The sequence below is a fragment of the Lissotriton vulgaris genome, chromosome 10, assembly GCF_964263255.1.
Source record: "Lissotriton vulgaris chromosome 10, aLisVul1.2, whole genome shotgun sequence".
Lineage (NCBI taxonomy): Eukaryota > Metazoa > Chordata > Amphibia > Caudata > Salamandridae > Lissotriton > Lissotriton vulgaris.
The window spans coordinates 1,139,833,992-1,139,855,338 of NC_141698.1; the positions used below are offsets into that span (position 1 = coordinate 1,139,833,992).

Sequence of the window (21,347 nt, forward strand, 5' to 3'; positions counted from 1 at the left end):
CTCCGCTAGGCCCATAATCATACCTTTCAGGGTCCGGTTGAACCTTTCAACCAGCCCATTTCCTTGAGGGTGGTAAGGAGTGGTGAACTTATAAGTTACCCCACACTCCTCCCACAGAGACTTCATGTACCTAGAGATGAAGTTGGTACCCCGGTCGGAGACCACCTCTCTGGGGAACCCCACACGGGAAAAGATCCCCATCAATGCACGGCCCACCACGGGTGCTGTGATTGTCCTGAGAGGGACTGCTTCCGGGTACCGGGTGGCATGGTCCACCAAGACCAGGATGAACCTGTTGCCTAAGGCTGTCTTGGGGTCCAGGGGCCCTACGATATCTATGCCCACCCGCTCGAAAGGGGTGCTCACCACTGGGAAGGGTTGAAGGGGGGCCTTCAACTTCATTCCAGTCTTGCCACTAGCTTGACAGGTTTGGCAAGATCTGCAAAAGGAACCAACGTGCTTTCTCATCTGGGGCCAGTGGAAGTGGGTGACAAGCCGGTTCAGGGTCTTGTCTTGCCCCAGATGTCCTGCGAGAGGCACGTCATGAGCCAGACCCATTAGGAAGTTTCTGAAACGCTCGGGTACCACCAGCACACGGGCTGCACCGGGTTCAGCAAACTTAGGCTCGCTATAAAGTAGGTCACCTTCCCAGTAGACATAGTGATCTTTGACTGCTCCACCTGCTGCCTGATCTACAGCCTGTTGCAGCAGACCAATGAGGGAAGGGCATTCCTTCTGCTCCCTGCAGAACTCCTCCCTGGAGGGACCACCTTCTTGCTGCCAATGGGTCAGCTCAGGTAGGTCTCCCAGTTCGGCTACCTGTTCCCCTGTAGGTTCCAGGGCATCCCCCTCAGGTTCTGCTTCCTCCTGGACCGTGGGAACGGCTGGGGCCGGTTTCCCGCGCTCTCTGCCTCTTCCTCTCCTGGCAGGTCTCTGGGCCACTGTTTCAGGCTCCAGTTCTGCTGATTCACCCTTACTGGCTGCCATAGCACGCGTGGTCACGCAGATCCACGCAGGCAGACCCAACATCTCCAAGTGAGTTCGGTGTTCTATGTCTTTCCATGGAGAACTCTCCAGGTCATTGCCTAACAGACAGTCCACAGGCAAGGCATCACTGACAACTACCTCCAAAAGACCAGAGACTCCTCCCCATTCAAAGGAAACCTTTGCTAGCTTGCAGAGGCGCACTGAGCTGTCAGCGGCCACTACAGGGCGGAGTACACCAGGGATGATTTGCTCGTCAGACACCCACTGACACCTCACGGATGTCACACTGGCTCCGGTGTCTCTCAGTGCTTCAACCTCCCTCCCATTGATGGTCACCTTCTGCCCATATTTCTTAGTGTTTGAGGGTAGTAAGGTTTCCGGGACCATCTCTCGGTCTCCTAGCGAGACAAGGGTCATGACTGCTAGCTCTCCCCAGTCACTAGAAACCAAATCCCCACCCAAAGCTACACTAGCTAGCGCTGGCGCAGGAGCACCAGTGGGTGCGGGCTTCTTCTTGGGACATTTCGGAGCAATATGGCCCACCTCGTTGCAGTGATAGCAGGTAGGGGGACCCTGGTTATTTCTCTTGTCCCGCCTACCCTTAGAGGGCCATGGCTGTTTAGGCTTGGGGGGTTGGGAATCCTTTTCCTGGGAACTACTTTGGGGCCCTTGCGAGAACTCCTTTTGGTTACCCTTGTCCCCCCCACTCTTCTGCTGGGGACCCTGCCCACCTTTGGCTGTGGTACCCACAATTCCTTTGTGGACCCTGGTACTGGTCCAGCGGTCCGCCTCCTTAGCAAGCTCAATGGGGTCTGTCAGCTTGCTGTCTAAAAGATGCTGGCGCAGCTCTGGAACACAAAGACTACTCAAGTGCTCCCAACTGATTAAATGCAACAACCCCTTCAAATCAGTTACTTTACTGCCCTTCATCCAACCTTCCAGTGCACGCGAGTACCCATTCACACACTCCATCCAAGTCTCAGACTCTTTCTTCTTGGAGTTTCTAAACTGCAGTCTGTACTGCTCTGGAGTAAGGCCATACCTGAGACATAAGGCCTCCTTCATATTGGGGTAGGTCATGGCACCTGTCAACTCTAAAGGCTCTAGAGCACTCCTCCCAGACGCCTCAAAATGTTTCCACAGGCCCGCCCCCCAATACTTGTCAGGCACATCATTCATCTTCAATGCAATTTCATACGAAGTGAACCAGGCATAAATATCCTCACTCCTATGGTAATTCTGTACCAGGTCTTTGGGAATATATACTTTACCCCCATGCACTGGCTGCGCGCTGCCACCATTTGAACTGGCATCCACCTCCTTGTTTTTCAGATCCAGCTCTTTTATTCTCAATTCATGATCCAAAAGCAATTTCTTTTCCTCTAGGGCACGGGCCTCTCTCTTGTCTTCCGCTGCCCTTTCTTTCTCCAATTCCAATTGCCTCAGTTTCATTTTCATGACTTCCAAGTCATATTCTCTTATTCTTTGATTTTCCTGTAACTCTTCTGGGGTGAGGCCCCTACCGGAGTGGTTGCTGCCAGCTCCTGAGCCTACTCTGCCCACTGGCAGATCTGTGCTTTGAAAAGCATTTTCTACATCCACATCATCTTCCTCTTGTGCCTCCCAATGGGCTCTCAAGATTTTCTGTAGCTCCTCCTTTCTGTAGGCGCTTTTTATGGGGCACTCAAACTCAAGGCAGAATTTCCTCAGTTGCTCAACTTTGTATGAACACAAATCTTCAATGCAAAACTCTAATTCTGCTTCTGCCCTCTCACTGGGTGCCTTCCCATTCTGAGACATGATGCTTTTCGAAGAGTTACTCAAAAATAGAATTCAAAAAACTCAAAAACCAATAGTATGCGGTGGCGTAGTGGTCTGCACTCACTAGTGATGTACACCAATTACTGTGGGTCAAGTACAAATACAAGTTCAAATCCCACCGCCTGACCACCAATGTTAGAACTGGGGGTCTCTAGTTGGCAGAGGTAGGTACCACTGTCCAAATAGGGACCCTTGCTTCTAGTCAGGACAAGGAGATAACCCTCTCAGATAACCCCTGCTCGCCCTCAAGGTAGCTTGGCCTGAGCAGTCTAGGCTAACCAGAGGCAATGCGTTAAGTATTTGTACCAACACTCACAGTAACACAGTGAAAACACCACAAACTGATTCCACAACAGTTTAGGAAAATAAAGATATTTATTCTAAACTACACAAGACCAAAACGGCAAAAATCCAACATACACAGTTCAAGGATATGGTTTCAAAAGAGTTCTTCAGGTTGTAATCAAAGTTCTTAAAGTTGCGTTAAAATAATCCACAGATGCGTGAAAAGTTCACAGTTGCGTCACGTTTACTCACAGTACCTTTTAGATGCAACAAAGTTCCACAAGCAGGAAGCTGGTGCGGTGGAAACAAGCGATGCGTCACTCCTGAGACCCTGGGGAGGCGATGCGACAGCCCCGCTGCAGCAGCGGGCGTGTTGCGACGAATCCGGTCTGTATGGGGAGGAAGGCAGCTTGCGTAGATTCCGGTGCGTAGGTTCCGTAGGAAGTCTGTTCTCGCAAAGGCACGATGCGATGATCTCGTAGGGGCTGCGACGATCTCCGGGGCGACGATGCGCGGTCCAGCGGTGATCCTCTCTCTCACAGCTCCTCGATGCGATGGTTCTGCGACAATGCTCGCAGCGACGTGATGCGGTCCGCAAGCAAGCGGTGCGGCGATCTCACCCAGCGACGACAGGCTCTGCGACGACACTCGCAGCGATGTTCGATTCTCCCGCACCGGTCTGGTGCGTCCCGCAAACGAAGGGTGCGACGGCTCCGGCAGCGATGTTAGGCGCTGCGCCGATCTCTACCTCCGTAGCGGCGGGAAACTTCTCGCACTGTCGGGGATGCGCTCCGCAAGCGAGCGATGCGACACTTTTCAGCTTCACAAGTTTCTCAGCTTAGTCTCAAGCTTCCCAGCTCAGGTTCAACTTCCAGAGGTCCCACAACTGGATCAAGCACTCTAGGAAGGACAGAACTCTCTCAGCAGAGTTCAAGGAGACTGGGGTGAAGTCCTTTTGTTCCTGGGACTTCAAAACAGGGAGCCAGCTCTTCTCAGGCCCTTGGAGATTCCTTCAAGACAGGGGACACAGCTCACAGCAAAGTCCTTCCCCTCTCCTTGGCAGCAAAGCAACAGCAGGTCAGTCCAGCAGAGCAACAGCAGGACAGTCTTCCTTCTTCAGAGTCAGCTTTCTCCTTGGCAGAGGTTCCTTCTTGATTCCAGGATGATCTAATTTTCTGTTGTCAGGGGTCCTGTACTTATACCCCTAAAGTCTTTGTTCTCTCTGTGCATGTGGGCCCTGAGCCCGGTCTGAACCAGTTCTGGGTGGATCCTGAGTACTTTGTTTTGCTGGCTGCATCTTTCCTTTCAGAGTGAGGGGCAGGGTCCTCAGCCGCCCAGCAGGAGGTGGAGCCAGCATTGTGGCAGGCAGGCACAGCCCTATTCAGCTCAGGTGCTAACTCCTCCCACCACTCAGGTTGCAATTGCTTCATTCAGCCTAGTGCTGACTCATCCAGCCTCTGGGGGAATTCCCCAGCCCCTGTCACTCACAAACCAGACAGTCAATACACAAACAGGCCCAGGCACACAGAAGGGTCAGACAAGAGAACAGCAACTTTCTAAAAGTGCTGTTCTCAAACACAGGATTTAAAAACCACCTTTCCTAAAAGATGTATTATTAAATTCTGAGTTCAGGGATACTAGATACGTATGTCCTATCTTGTTCCTATGGGAAGAAATGCTGTTAACCACTGTAGCCAGCATCCCCCATGTTAACCTATGGAGCAAGATAGCCTTACAATAGTGAAAAACGAAAATGGCTGTAATTCACTACCAGAGCATGGTACCTGCACTAGTACATGCTCTACCTTTCACATACACTGCACCCTGCCCAGGGGGGTACCTTGGGCCTTCCATAGGGGTGACTGATGTGCACGAAAAGGGAAGGGTTAGGCCTGGTCAGTGGGGACACTGACCAGGAGGACATGGCAGTTCTAAACTGCCCGTAGGCGCTGCAGTGGCAGGCCCGAGACACCATTTTAGAGCTACTCCTGTGGGTGGCACAATCAGTGCTGCAGGCCCACTAGTAGCATTTGCCATCACCAGCCCTGGCACACCCAGTGCACTTTACTAGGGACTTCATGGTGATACAAATATGCCAAACATGTATATCCAATCAGAATAACAATTTACATAGGGAGCACTTACACTCTGGCACTGATCAGCAGTGGCAGAGTGTCCAAAGCATCTAAACCAGCAAAAACGAAATCCAGCACAGCATCAAAAATACAGGAGGCAGAGGCAAAAAGATAGGGGTAATCACGCCAAAGATGCCAGGTCTAACAGCTGTGCTACGTAAAATCCTTTCTTTCAGATATTGGTTTGCTGAGATTTTTTGATGAACCACTGTCAGTAACAGACATAACAAAAAAAGAACTAAAAATACTCTGTCTGTCGCATCTATCCCAACTACGGATGCTGAACGAAATTGGAAAGACATCAGTTCAACACTGCCTAATAATACAATTGGTTCCAACCATTCAACCATATCTGCAGTACGATCTGTCTCAATTTGAAAAACTTCTCCTTACTCGTTTCAGGTTCAACCTCTATCACTTTATGGTTTTATTCCCTATCCAGAACGTTTGGACACATAACATTTCTGCGTGTCCCTGTGACCTTACGTCCCCACAGTCCACAATTCATGTCCTTTTCTTTTGCAAATTTTACACGTCACTTCGCAAGAGGTGGATATTACCACTACTAAAAGTAATGAAAATTCGAAGATGTCGCCCTGCCTATCTGGCGTTGCAATTCCTGGAAAACAACTTAATGACAAAATCTGTGGCACAGTACCTAAAACTATGTCTCAGGCACCGCACGAACTTATAAAATAACAATGAACTGCCTGTTTTAAAAAGGACCGTAGTAGAATGTTTTTTAAAAGAATAATTTTAACATAGCATGAATTTAGTGTTTTTAAAAAATATATATTTATTGTGTATTTCTGTACTTTTATGGCTTTCACAACGAAAACCGAATAAAGACGATTTGATTTGATTTGATTTGAGTACAAAGATATACAGCTTTTGTGAGCTAATTTAATTTTACACAATTTACAGTTGTGCTTGACAAACAAATAAGTATTGTTTGGCATATATGTACATCTGTTCCTGGGGTGCACATGTTCCTGGGGTCAGCACGTTATCCCTAGAGTGGCAGTGACAAAAGAGCACCCCCTGTTTTTGAACTGAATAGACAGCTCGACATTCAGCAAAGCAACACTGTGAACCCCACAGGCCGCAGCCTGGGAGCTGAAGGGGCAGTGAAAGGCAAGAATCATGGCTGCGCTCTGACGCTATCGACGAGCATCAGTTATCCACAGCCTTACATTATCATGTCACATGCAAAGGCATTTCACTCAAAGGTTATATTTATATTTAGCATATATGGGGTCCTATTATAGCTTCGGGGGATGCGATGGTCTTTGCTTCTGCTTCGCTATTTTCTTTTCTATCACTTTTCTTTCTTAGTGCAAGTAAAGTAAATTAGACTACAAGTCACTACTAAAAATGATACATTTTGATTGGCTCCCACACACCGTTGGCAGGAGTGGATTACTTCCCTTAGAGGAGCCGATACTATTGCAAATATCCTCAAAGAAGGACACTTCTCCTTCGGGAATTCCACCTTTCACGACCAACGAAACACACTTCCACGGATACTACACTAGTCCCCAATGTCATCCATGCCGCTGTCTTCCCTCAATCAGGTGAGACAATCTCTTTTTATTCACCCCTGTGTGCATCTTATGTATACATTGGGATTCTTCTAGTACTGTATATGCATACCATATGCAATCTGTTTTAAACTTAAGACAAAATCCTAACTTAAGTCTGTCTTAAATCGGTCTTAAGTCTGAATCCTAACTTTACTACTACTACTAAATGGCTTCTGTGAATACCAAAAGTAGTAAGTTTAGGATTTTGTCTGAAGTTAGTTCTGTGAATCGGGCGCTCTGCTCTCGAAGGCACGTGTGCTTTGAACCTGCTATTGAGGTAGGGGACTCTCTTTATGGACACCTCAAGTGATAAGGAGAGCCTTCAATTGATTCTTTTTCACTCGTAGCCGGTGTCGTTGCTTCAAATAAGCAGAGATGGAGCTCCATTTTGACCGATTAAGAATCAATCTTGTGGCTGCGTCTGGACCATTTGAAGCGTGTTAATAAGCCCAGCCGGGAGCGCTAAATAGCGAGGTGGCAAAATGTTATCTAAATTCACCAAAGCATGTACAATTGTGTTACAAGTCTAGGCTGGGAAACCTTGAACGATTATCAAAGCGCAAAACAGGAGGCTGTGATGGTTCTGATGTGAGGTTTAAAGGATAATCCCGGATCCCAGGTTTCTCACAATGGTGGATGGGGTTGGGAGTCTTACGGCCACCAAATCTGTAGCACCTACAGAGAAGAGTTGCTGAAGAAAGCTATCTGGGGCTTGTCTGTGTTAAGTGTTCGGCAGTTCCTCTCCATCCAACCAACCACAGCAGTCAAACAACCTCGCAACACCGGAGTGTCATCGGCACATGGCGCAATGTCGAAGCCCCAGGATCCCACCTCCTTAGCTGGAGGAGCCATGTATATATTAAACAGAGTCGGACTGTGGGTCGATCCCTCAGTACACCGTGCCTCGATGTTGTATCATACAACCGTGGTAACGCTACAGTTGGATCTGGGGAGGCAGCTGACAGACAGCTGAGTGCATGCTTCCCTCTGCATGCCTGACTTTCTGACGTCGATAAGTAAGTCCAAATTTCAGCTATTTAGAGCACTAACCATCTCTTCCATGAGAAAAAGAACAATCCCATTTTGTTCCTTTGCAGCAATCTCCTCCGTAGGAAATTCTTGTAAGTCTAGAGTTGAGATTGCAGCAACATGGCAGCCAGCAGTGCCTCGCTTTGGTGCTGAAAACAGAACATTGGCGCTCTAGATGTTAAATAGATCTCTGTGGTACCGCTACATTAGAACCCTGGGTAACCAACTGGAGGACTGGTCCTGCTGTAGGAAGTAAATGTTCCACTCAAGACACCAGACTTTTTTCTTTCAAGGATGAGGAAGATATTTGTGAATTTAGAGGAATGTGTCACCCTTTTAGCTTTTTGAGCGACTTCCATAACTTGACAAAAAGCACGAGAGACGTCCATGTTCTCTCAAACATGGCTCATCGAATCCCAGCAGAGGAGCAGCATTTTTCACAGGTTCAAGTTCCCCTAGAACTCGCCACAATTTGTAAAATGAGCATGGCTCCATCAACAGAGCATTAATATTGCGCCTAAAACCTGCTATTTCCTTTTCTATAAGCTCCCATAACTGTAAATGTATCCCCTGGCAAATGCACAGTTCTTCAGCTAGATTGTTGCAAATATTTGCCTGCCCTGCTGCTTTGGAAATACTTTCAGCGAACATGTGCAGAGATGGTTGTTGCACCAGGTCATGCATGCCGTGATGCCATTTCTGAAAATGTTTTAGACTCAAACTTACAAAGTGTTTTTTTTTACCGGATATAAAACAAATCAATGTACCCAATGTGCCATGTATGTTACATGCGGGGACCATGATTGCTTTCCTCCTGCCTGGTTGCAGGCAAAGCCATGAATTCTCTCTTGAAAGACAAGCATATTTAGCTCGAAATGAGGTGGGCGCAGAGAGGAGGGTCGACAGGGCAGCCGCCGTCTGTACACAGAATGCCCAGAGATTGTCCACCTCCAAATGACCCCCTTAGAATGCTCTCAGGCCAGTGGGTGAAGTCTCTATGCCCAGTCAACAAGGCTACTGGGGAACCAACAGTAGAGGGGTGCACTGGGCACCGCTGAGGAGAGTCGCAGTGTGGTCTCAAGCAGGCTCCAGCTATAGCTTCATGGTCAGATCCCTTCATTCTGGAGCTGAGCTATCACATATCGAACCCCCTCGAGGCACAGCGCGCGAGGGCCTTGAAGGAAGGGGAATCTAGTCGCGGACAAGATCTTCAGTTATTAGAGGCGCCCCTGTGAAAGGGTTCCTCTGCTGCTCCTGGGAAGCTTGGATTTAGGACTAGGAACCGCCCACCATGTCAAATAATGTCCCTGCCCCTCCGAGCAGGCTTGTCCTCTGGTTTTGGAATCATGGATGTGCCGCAGCTGATGGTCCAGTGGCCAAAGGACCAGGCGTGAAGAGGTCAACCGAGCAGAGAATCCAGTCGAACACGGTCTACACCGGCTGCAGCATGAGCTGGACCCTGAAGGAGAACGCCAGATGTGCACAAAATGGAGGACTCAGTCCTGATGACAGAAATGAGTTACATCTGCCCCCTGGATTACAGGGTACTCTATACGATGTAACTTCCCATAACAGGGGCAGCGAGAGCTGCACGCTGCTGTCCTGTGTCACCAGCTGAGATGCAGAGGCTGGAGCACCACCGACAATCTTGAGGTGTATCCTCTGTTACAAGTGCATTTTCACCAGCTGTGCCAGGCTCAAGGTTTACTCGCACCCTCGCCCTGCAGGACCTGGCATGGTCATTCGTAGACCTTGTGCACGCGCTCTCTGGTTCCATCTCACCGCGACCCTGTGCTCTGAGATGTGCTGAGGCTTGTGTTGGGCTGGACTGCAGAAGAGAGGGCTCCACTGCCCTGGCAATGGCATCTGGCTGTGGAGGCCACAAGAAGGGTCAGGCCCCTGGGGTCTCTCAGGCTTGCTCATGGTAGTAGATGCTTTTAAACTGCAGAAGAGAGTGCTCCACTCCCCTGGCAATGGCATCTGGCTGTGGAGGCCACAGGAAGGGTCAGGCCCCTGGGGTCTCTCAGGCTTGCTCATGGTAGTAGATGCTTTTAAACTGCAGAAGAGAGGGCTCCACTCCCCTGGCAATGGCATCTGGCTGTGGAGGCCACAAGAAGGGTCAGGCCCCTGGGGTCTCTCAGGCGCGCTCATGGTAGTAGATGCTTTCAAAGGGCCTCACACGCAAGCGACCAGGGATCTCGCTAGGAACCACCGGCACCACCCAAAGCATCCTTTGACTCCTGGGTCCTGGGAAGGAGGAGAAGAGTGAGGATGATGCAGGAAGCATAGCTCCTCTTGAGCCCAGTGCCTGAAGGCGCTAGGAAAGGCAGGAAGAGAATACATGGAGTAAACCATTGCCCAATGTTGAAGTTTGGGACCACCTTCAAATATCACCTAAATGTACTTTTCTAAATTGGGGGTGGGGGGGGGGCGGGGGGGGGGGAGTTTGCAGCTGGCTGCTTCACGCTGTCAGAGGGTACCCTGACTGTGAATACCTATAGACAATATTTATTCAGCTATTTATGTATTTAGCTTAAAACAGGACCTATGATCTGGACACTTGATAAGGTGTTGCCTACAATCTCTTCCCATTCTAGGAAGGACTCTGCTAAGACTGGCCAGGTCCCCGTCTCAAGAAGAATTGACGAGATGCGTGACTGAGGTCTACTCAAATCAGAGACCACTTTAGCACCGTATCCCTGGCCCTCAGAGCCCAGCCGCCTCTCTGCCCCTTCCTTTAGGAGAGGGGAGGCACCTCGTTTTCAGAAGAGCGTATAGAAGAATATTTCCTCTCAGCAATTGGACTCTTACGTGAACGAGGGCAACCCTGTTGGTTCAAAAGGGAACCAAGATAATTTATGCAGAGAGAACCAGCAGCTCACTTGGGATGTAGAAACAGTCAGAAGACCATCAAATAATCTGTAATATCAGTAAATGACTTAAAGTACAGTGTATGCCCACAGTTTATATCAATGGAAGAACATTGATGCCACCTCTGGAAGAGGTGTGGCGCAGCAGCCAGGGCGACTGACTCCGGAACCCGGGGGCGCATGGTTCGATTGCCGGCAGCAGATCAGCCCAGCACCGTGTGACTCTGGGCAATAGCTCGCTTAATCTTCCCGAGGGCCCCCAGCGCATTGACACCCTTGGGTAATTGGTCGCGCTTTACAAATACTGGACATTGACATTGACATTGACCTGCAGGATATGACTCCACGAGACCTTCTGGGTGACATCTCGAACCCTGACCCAAGACTTTGATGTCACATTGAGCCTTGTGGACTGTGAGCGTGATTCACGAAGGCAAAGTTAGACTTTTGGTCAAAGTTTAGACCAAAAGTCTAACTTTACTACTTTTCAGTATCCACAAAGTAAGTTACCGAGTACTATCTTTATGTGTGCACTTGGGGAGGAATCTCCGTACTTGGGGCAGAGATCCGTCCTGAGTGCGGAGATTCCACTTTGGGTTTGGAAACTTTGCCCGAGTGCCGACGTAAGGACACTACTCATAAGTTACCTTTGTGAATACAAAAAGTCACAAACGTAGACTTTTGGTCTACGTTTACCTTTGTGAATCAGGCCCAGACTCTATGGGAACCACCTGATGTTATGGTGACCTCTGAAGAAAACCTTCACTGAAAGTCCTTGACGGCACGTTAGATCTGGAGGTAAGACTATGGAAGAGATCTTATATCAAGCACACCATTAAAATAAGGCTCTATCTAGAGTACCAAAGGCTCCGTTGACCCTCCAGATAAGCCTTCACAGAAGATCCCAATGTCCGCCTGACACATGACCTAAGAATTTATTGACGGTACCTGGGTGGGGCCAGAGTCTGTTCCAGGAACTCTTCGATCTTGATAAAGTCTGTCTTTAGCTCTCGGTTGAAGAGCAGGAAGGGAGGGTTGGTGCCGGGAGCCAAGTCCTTCAGTTCCTCTGGCTTCCTGCAAGGAAAAAGAACAGGTATGTTAGTCCTGAAAATGTTTAGGGGCTCATTACGATGTCGGGCAGAATCACTTTCGCCGTACACTGCATCGGTCATGGGACCGACCGACACCCGGTCGGATGTCCCAACCACCTTATTAGGATGCGACCAAACACTGTTTGGTCGCATTCCTACATTTTACCATAGGAGCATGTATTCCAGCCAGTTGGATGCTCCGATAGTAAAATGGGGGGTGCAGTTTCTCTCTGCACCCTGTGGCAGGTACCTCAAAGTGCCTGCCACAGGGTGCAGGGATCAACCGGGGGCTCCAACCGGAGGCTGTGCACCCAAGGTGGCCCTGATGGGGCCCCAAAGTCGAGTTCCAACAGCCTTTGTAAGTCAGGTAGGCCGGCACGGAAAGGCTGTCGAAACCCAACATTGTAATCTCAAGGGCGGAAAGAGTTGCCCTTGAGATTACAGGCTGCATTTCGACAGGCCGACGAGCTCACTTAATGACTGGTCGCGTTCCTTCATGACCGCCTCCATCAAAAAGAGGCTGTCGTAAATGAATCTGACCGGCCCTTTACGATACGGCCAAAAAGGCTGTGAATGAGTCGCGTAGTCGCGTAGTAATCGGTCCCACATTATGTGCTTGACCACAGCTATGTACAGGACTGTGCAGCAGGGATAATATGGTGCTATAGCAACAGATCTGAGCAGACAATGAAAACGGGGTGATACATCACCACCACAGCTAATTATCGACTACACCAAAAAATGGGAAGATACCGGAGTAAAACTGATCAGACCATAGCAAATGAGATGTGAGGATGCAACAGCCACGCTCAGCCGCCTAGACGAGGAGGGCATCACTGTTCATTTTAACAACATCTTGATCGAAACTTAGCCGGCGCCTAGCCGGACACCCAAGACCATTTTGTTCCTGCTTAGCTCCTTTTTAAGGCTTTCCATCCAACCCACAATGACAAGAAGAGATGGCACACCATTGACTCATCACGGAAGAATACACCGTGCCTCTGGCCTGTGGGCTACCATCGTCTACCCCATACATGCAGAGCATCTTCCTTCATTCACATGGGTTTGTATCTTGTTTTAACTTTCCCAGCACTCTGAGGTGGAAATTATGCAGAATACAGTGATTAAAAATGCATACTAATCCATACTAATATAACAAAGAGAGAGCCCAAACCTTTGATGCGGGTAATCTCAGGAACCACAGCATCAATCACAACACCCAATACAGCGGTGGAAAGGGCAGTTGCAGCAGAAGGACATAGGCTATACAGATGCCCACCATATACATTTAAAAGGTAAAAGAACCGTGCCAGCAAAGTAGTCCCTTGTGGGCGTGTCTGTGTTGTGCTGTGGGCGTGTCCTGGGGGCGTAACAAACGCTGGGGGCGTGTGGTACGTTCCGCCCTTCATGCCATGTCTCATATCGTGTGCTAATCCCACCCTGCTCCCTTTAAATACCCCTGCACCCCATAATCATAACCCACCCTTATTCCTTAAAATACCCCAACACCCTTAAACACTAACCCATCTTAACCCTATAAATATACCCTGTATCCCAAAACTCAAACCTATCCCTAAACCCTAAAATTACCCCTGTACCCCAAACCTAGCCCTGAACCCTAAAAATACCCCTGTACCCCAAAACCCAAACCTAGCCCTGAACCCTTAAAATACCACTGTACCCCAAAACCCAAACCTACCCCTGAACCCTAAAAATACCCCTGTACCCCAAAACCCTAACCTACCCCTGTACCCTAAAATACCCCTGTACCCCAAAACCAAAACCTAGCCCTGAACCCTAAAAATATCCCTGTACCCCAAAACCCACACCTAGCCCTGAACCCTTAAAAAATCCTGTACCCCAAAACCCAAACCTACCCCTGAACCCTAAAAATACCCCTAAACCCCAAAACACAAACCTAGCCCTGAACCCTAAAAATACCCCTGTACCCCAAAACCCATACCTATCCCTAAACCCTAAAACTACCCCTGTACCCCATAACCCAAAACTATATCTGAACCCTTAAAATACCCAAACACCCCAAAACATATACCTCAGTACCCCAAAACATATACCCCTATACCCATACTTACCTTATCCAAACATTTAAAAACAACATGCTTTTACCATTCATGCATTTACAACGAATTTCGTTGTAAATGTATGCGTGATAAAAGCATATAAAATGTAATGCCATGCGTTATAATGGCATTGTGGAGTCATGGTACTTTTGTAATGAAAGTATGCGGAGTTATGGTATGCGGAAAGAAAGTTGCGGAATAATGGGTGTTTACCCTCCCCCGGTAAGTACATTGGTGGCACGGCGGGCCACATCTCCAGAAACATACTCATATTTTTTCACCACCCATTTGAAAAATGCACAGGTCTCTCTCATTGATGGCCAGCACCGACATACACTTTTAGACACACCTCCCGCCACAAGTTCTAGAATTTCAGACTTTAGAGCTGGGGAGCTACGTTTGAATCTCGGCATCAGCTCAACATCCTGTGATTCCAGGTAAATCGCTTTATCTCCCCGTGCCTACCACAAATGAATGTGTTCTTCTGTAATGTAAATTGTGCTCATGCCAAGTTGTCGATTGCAAGGAAAAATAAAGTAGAGGAACTCGAGTTCACACACTACTGAACACGCACTCTTAAGTGCATCAGCAGTGCACTGTGAATCAGAGCGTTTCACTGGCCTGTCACAGATAAGAAATGCTAACAAAACGAAATCCTACAAAACAATATACTACTGGCCGGCAGCAATTCATACCTGGACAACGTCGGGACGGGCTGCTAGTACATATATAAAATAGAAATAAACAATAATGCCCAGAGCTGGTCGGACTACAGGAGTGTGGTTTTTGGTCCTACAGCTGCCAGCAGGTTTGAACCAACAGCAGGAAGAGTGTGATATGGACAGACACCAGCAGGACTGAGCAGAGAACTGAACAGATGACAAACAATAAAGGGGTTGATGCATGAACCCAACAGCTAGCAGTGAGCTTCTGAGAACACTTAGATGAGCCTGGGCAGAGCAGCAAGCACTGAATGAATAAATACAAGGAAGGAATATGACGGGTATACAATTGAGAACAGTGACGTAACGAATGCTCCAGGCCCCCTAAGGCACTGGGGGGGCTCACAAAGTAACCCCACCAACCTTCTTTTTTAGCATGCACCTCAACCCTACAACGTCAGCAGGTGTTTCTGAGATAGGACCAGTTACAAGTACATCAGCATGCCCTGTAGTAAGGGTGACAACGGGGCACATCTAAAAGTATATTTAGAATTACTGTTTACAGAATACAGGGGCATATTATCAAGAACACATTAGAAATTATCGCAGTTTTAGCGGCAGAAAACTGCTGTTAAAACGGCGAGAATGGGCTTGATAATATGCCCTTGAGAATTCCAATAGAAGTGTGGGGGGTTATGCTTACTATAACCACGTGTAGGGGAAAAAACCTTTTGTTTTAAATTACCCTCACACACCCTAGTGGTATAATGCTTCATCATCGGGTCACCCCGGCCCCTAAAAACCGGGGTGGGCTCAACCACAGTGTTGGGTAGCTCTTTAGACCGATGAAGGGGAGCTTTAAAGATAAAACACCTCAGTTAGACCCCTGGTTTCCCTTTATTCTTGGGTCCAACTGGGTGAATAAAATTCTAAAAACTGTTTTATTTGGGTTTTAAGGGTCCTAAGACCCTAGGGCCTTATTTATGAAGGTCTTGCGCCACTGGTGCGTCACTTTTAAAATGGGAAAAAGTGACGTACCAGTGGTGCAAGGCTTTCATAAATGAGGCCCCTAGTGCTGACATGTTTCAGTCCAAAGGAGGCCGTAAAGGTCCCGGACTTTCTTCAGGGTAAGATCACTACCCCTCTCTATGTGAGGGGAATAAAAGGATGGGTGGCCCCTATCCTCACCATGTTGCGAGGGAAGAGTAGCTTCTCCTCGTGAAATGCAAATGTGTTAGTGTATCTGCATGTTGCCAGGCTCCATCTGTGGGGAAAAAACAGCAAAACACATTTGCATAGACCACAGATCATTAATCAGTGCTTTGTCCTTTTTGGGTGAGTATGTGTAGCATGCCAAACACTTGTGTACATGCCTGTTTATTCGGGGAAAGTCCCCCATACCGTGCCACTCATCATGGAAACCTATGACAAACCATTTGACTGTGACAAGTCTATGGCGTGGCGATATAACTCGCATTCTAACACTAGTAGAGTGTCGATACGTGTTTCAGAGGTAGTTATCACATATAGAATGAATCTCAATTGCAACTCATGGAGCATAGTTTATATAAAAAACACTTGTTAAGCGATCCCATACATACCATATACATTCATACAACCATATCATTCATACCACCCATCTGTTAGTATTCGTCATGGCACTTACCTAATTTGTAGGGGCTTCACGATTTTATAACAGGACCGGAATGATGCTAAGGGTGGTCCTAAAGGGGGTGCCAAAATGAGGTAGGTAGTGAGACTTCAAGGGAATTACTAGGCCACCTATATTGTGGTCACAGATCGGCTTCTCAACATGGAGAGAAGTTCGTATCAGCAGTAAGATATTGTGGTGCCCAAAAAAGAAAAGATCGCTCTCTTACTCTAAATTGTAGTCTCACCCAGCTTTCACACCTACTGCGGCTCCCGATCCCAGGCTACTGCGCGTAAGGAGCTCCGGCGGAGTTCTTTTTAACCCCACGGTGTCGCGCTGCATAGTAATACAGGGGACATACCACTGCATTACACTACTGGTATGTCACTTTGGAGTATTTCTAGTGATAAAAAGTTTCAAGGAGGATATACTCCAATTTGTTTTCCTCTTCCACCCCCTAAACACTGAATAATATCAGTGATGTTAGTTATTTATAATTCCAATAGAAGCCCATGTTGACCCCAGAACCTGGGCCATCTATGGGAATTCTCCAGGGCATATTATCAAGCTCATTATCGCCACTCAAGCAGCATTTTTCTGCCGCTAAACCAGTGATAATTTTAAAGCCGTTCTTCATAATATGTCCCACAGTCTTAGGGGCTGAGTGTCAGCATAAACCACTGCTGCCCAAGGGGAGGGAGGTGCTTCGGATGCTTCCTTTATGGAGAGTGCACAGACACAAAGGAAACCTTTTAAGAAGAAAGGAAGACTATGTTTTCCTCCTTGCTATGTGCCATTTCTGTAACCTGTGTTTCACTTTTCATAGATCAATAGTCCCCCTGGCGTGGTGCCACCTAGGTGACACTGTAAAGACATGTATTCTCTGATTCAGATACAATATTTGCTACAGCTAAATGGCTTAGGTTTGGGCCCCGGCTCCCAACTGACCGAACTGAGGGGCATATTACCAAGCCTGGCGATATTAGATTATCGCCGCTTTAACGGCCGTTTTCGGCCGCTACGCGGCGATAATTATATCACCCTATTAACAAGCTGTCGCTAACTGATGTTAGCGACAGCTTTGAGGCGATAGCGAGCGGTTTGGGGCCCGCTTTGTATGTCAGCAATATTTATCGCTAATGACATGCAAAGTGGGCGTACCCAACCTGTTAGCGGCTAAAAACATCGCTAACATCGCTATCGCCTATTATCAACGCAGGTGTAGCAATGGAAATATTCGCGCTAAGCGCGAATATCTCCAAAAGCTAACGCCTGTTCAGACCGGTTCTTAGCCATTATATCGAATGGCAGGTGGATATTATGGCTAAGACCCTATTGGCGTTAATGTGTGAATATCGCTGTATTCTCAGCGATATTCATGCATTTCGCCGCTATCGCCGGATATTTTATCGCCTTAGAGATAAACGTTATTAATAGCACGTTATCTCTGCAATAATATCCGGCGATGCTTGGCGATAAAAAAAAACTTGCTAAGCCCATTTAGCGATAATGTTAGAAATGAGATTTCTAGTTGGCTGAGGCTTGCGCCAAAGTCAGGCAGAAACCACCACTCTAGTCAGGGCAAGGGAGTTACACTCCAAAGATAACCCCTTTTCACCCTCTTAGCAACGTGACACGAGCAGCAAGACTGATCCCGCAGGCAACGTAAGTTAAGTATTTGCGCACGCACCCACCAACAACAACATCCCAGGCCCCTCACAAAAGGAACTCCACACAAGGTTAAATATAAAAATAGCCTTTGTATTACCAAACACATTAAATAGTAAACACACACTTTACACTGTGCCAGAGGCATGGGCAGAATTTACAGGGGATTATATACATGGGACATGGCCTCATGGACCACTGTCAGGAATAAGCACTTTTAGAACTAGTACTTGGTAGAATTAGCACTTTGTAGGAATAACGCTTAGAACATAGGCTAATTGTAGCATCAAATAGCAAATGCAGCACACACCAGTAATCACTGGTAAAAGGTAAGTACCACCTACGCAACCCTAACCACCTTAGGAAAATATCACGCAGGGAACCATGAACTCACTGGTATAACCTATACTAGGTAAAACAACCTCCTAAGCATAAACGAACATTCAGAGGTGTGGGTAAAAAGACATTACACATGATGCAGAAATCACATTAGGCAGGTAATCACAATTGCGCCAAAATATCACAGAACTGACCCCAGGCCAACCGGGCCTCTCAGGGGCTGAAACACCCTGTGTCCAAAATGTCAGGGCAGGCTGAGCAGGCAGCCAAAGAGAAGGAGCGAAAGGGGCCTAAACGTAGCAGCTGCCCACTAAGTGCTGGGCAGCTGTAGAACCTGAACCTGGCACCAGCGTGCCTCCTGGCTCTCCTCTGGGGTTCCCAATAACAAAGAGGGCCAGAAAAATGTGGGAGCCTGGGAACCTCGTGGGCTCTAAACAGCAATGGCCCGGGAGCCTCGTGGGCTCGAGAGAAAGGTGCCCTCCAATTGGGGGAGCAGCCCGCTGCCAACCGGGGCCGCTCTACCCTCCAAGATGCCCCAGTCGTTGGTGGAGCCTTGTGGGCTCCAAACAAAATGCCCCCGTTTGAGCCTCTTGGGCTCTGACTGAAATGTGGCCTGAAAACAAAGACAGCACAGGCAGGAGAGGGGTGGGCACCGGCAATGTGCCCCGACGCCCCCCTCTAACAACAACGGCCTCCGGAGCCCTCGTGGGCTCGAAATCACCAGCAGGAGGGGAGGAGCGGGCACCGGCAATGCGCCCCAATGCCCCCCCTTTCCACAGCACTGGCCCGAGGACCCCCCACTCACCGGTGAGACTGCGGGCTACTCTGGCGGCCTGCATGGCGCCATCAATCAGCCAGGCAGGGGGATCCCCACACCGGGGAATCCCTCAGGGCAGGGATCACTGCTCCAGCAGCGCAAAGGCGCAATTCTCAGAAGGGGGAGGCCGGCTGGCAGGCAGGAATCCCAAAAGTCCAGGCAAAGCTCTTTTAGAAAGGGGGGCAAAGGCTGGGCCCAGGGGCCAGCTCACAGGGCCCTCCAGGCAGGGAGGCAGTCCCCAGTGGCAATCCTCCTGGCGCCCAGCAGCAGCAGGCCCTCCTCAAGTTAGGATCAGCAAGAGAACAACTTGCATGGGGACACAGCCCCCTTTTATCCCCAGAATTCCTTTGTCTGTGTCTGCAGGGTGGGAGGAAAACCAGACGCAGCTGGTTTTGGAGCACTCTGTTCTGCTCAGCCCCTCTCACCATTCACTGGCTAGGCTAGGGTCATCAGTCGCACCACAGGGGGCGGAGCCAGCATTGTGTGGGGAAAGCACAGCCCTATTCAGGTCCCAGGTGCACTCCTCCCTCACATCAATCGTGCAGATCTCTCTACTCACCACCGTGGCAGACTCATCCTGACTCCTGGAGCCAGGCTCACCAGCCAGCTCCAGCCAATCACAAGCCAGACAGCCAATTCACATAAATTACACAGACATGCCAACGTCTAGAAGTGGCACTTCCACACTAGACACAATAACGCCGCACACGTCATTGCACAGCATTTAATCACACGAGTCCGCACATACCAAACTCGCACCTGCACTCCCCACGCATCAGGAACTGCCAGGGACACATACATTCCCCATGCATTCCTATGGGAGGGCAGGCCAACCTCACCACACGCACGCACTTTACCCTGGGACACAGTGGTAAAGTGCGCAGAAGCAAAAATTCACTAACGCCAGGTCACAATTGCAAGCAAAAAGTTCAGGGGTGAACCTGCCAGAAGGGCCAAGTCCGACAGATAAATATCGCTAGTTGTTGGTAATATGCCCCCCAGTCCTCCATGGCAGTTTACTACACTTCCCCATACATTAGTTTTACTTTTCTGCTAAAACTGTGAGCGAAAGAGTTGATACAGTTTGTGTTTAAGGCATAAGCACCAACACTCCCGCATCACAATGAGTGAACACTGAGGACTCCGTCCAGAAGGCGTGTGGGGGAGGGGCTGACCTTTTATGAAATTGTGGCACAAGGTGTTACACAGCTGTGCTGCTTACAACACGGTTTAGGAAAGGAAATAGGTTTTAATTCTTAGGTTTTTACAGATTGTTCTGAAGGGGGACTCGTGACATATTCCAATATGTGGGTGTCTCACAGAATACCCGAAAGCAGGATATCTCTGCATCAACCAACCATGTGGCGCATTTCAGAAGTGTGTGTGATTGAAACACTGGAGACACAGAGGACGAATGTGTGTGCCGCAGGAGATGCAAGTCCTGCTCTGTGTGCCCAACACTGACCCCTCCCTTTTTATTGGGCCATTAAAATGTGAGCACAAGAAAATAAAATAGCATCAACATTTCAGATATTTTAGTGTCATATGACCACATCTGGAATTATTTGCATTCTTGCAGACAAATATGTACATAAAATAACCATATGCCAGAGTACTTTCCACACATATGTGTATGTGATATGTGCTTAATGTGAACCTGGCAAAAGGCAAGCCAGGTTGCTGCTCAGATGTTCTGAGATGCTGCTAGTAACATAAAGCTGAATGTGTCTAACAGTTTCCCGAGGGACCTGCTAAAGAAGTGATGCTTGATGCTGAGCGATGCTAAGTGATACTCACTGATGCTGAGTGATGCTGACTGTTGCTCATTGATGCTGAGTGATGCTGACTGATGCTCATTGATGCTCATTGATGCTGAGTGATGCTGAGTGATGCTGACTGATGCTGAGTGATGCTGAGTGATGCTGACTGATGCTCATTGATGCTGAGCGATGCTAAGTGATGCTCACTGATGCTGAGTGATGCTGAGTGATGCTGACTGGTGCTCATTGATGCTGAGCGATGCTCACTGATGCTGAGTGATGTTGAGTGATGCTCATTGATGCTGACTGAGGCTCATTGATGCTGAGTGATGCTGAGTGATGCTCAGTGATGCTGACTGATGCTCCTTAATGCTGAGTGATGTTGACTGATGCTCTTCGATGCTCACTGATGCTGAGTGATGTTCAGCGATGCTGAGTGATGCTCCTTTATGCTGACTGATGCTCATTGATTCTGAGTGATGCTCAGTGATGCTGAGTGATGCTCAGTGTTGCTGACTGATGCTCCTTGATGCTGAGTGATGCTCCTTAATGCTGAGTGATGCTGAAT

The 21,347-nt window shown here is 48.5% G+C and overlaps 1 protein-coding gene across 1 annotated transcript in view; it reads right to left on the bottom strand.

Annotated features, from left to right (window-relative positions):
• The window catches only part of CLIC2 (CLIC family member 2), a 168,769-nt gene that overhangs the window by 49,469 nt on the left and 97,953 nt on the right, over positions 1-21,347 (bottom strand). Inside the window, exon 3 of the mRNA XM_086942245.1 lies at positions 11,659-11,784. Within this exon, the coding sequence (XP_086798371.1) occupies positions 11,659-11,784 (126 nt within the window). The remainder of the gene's footprint in view (positions 1-11,658; positions 11,785-21,347) is intronic.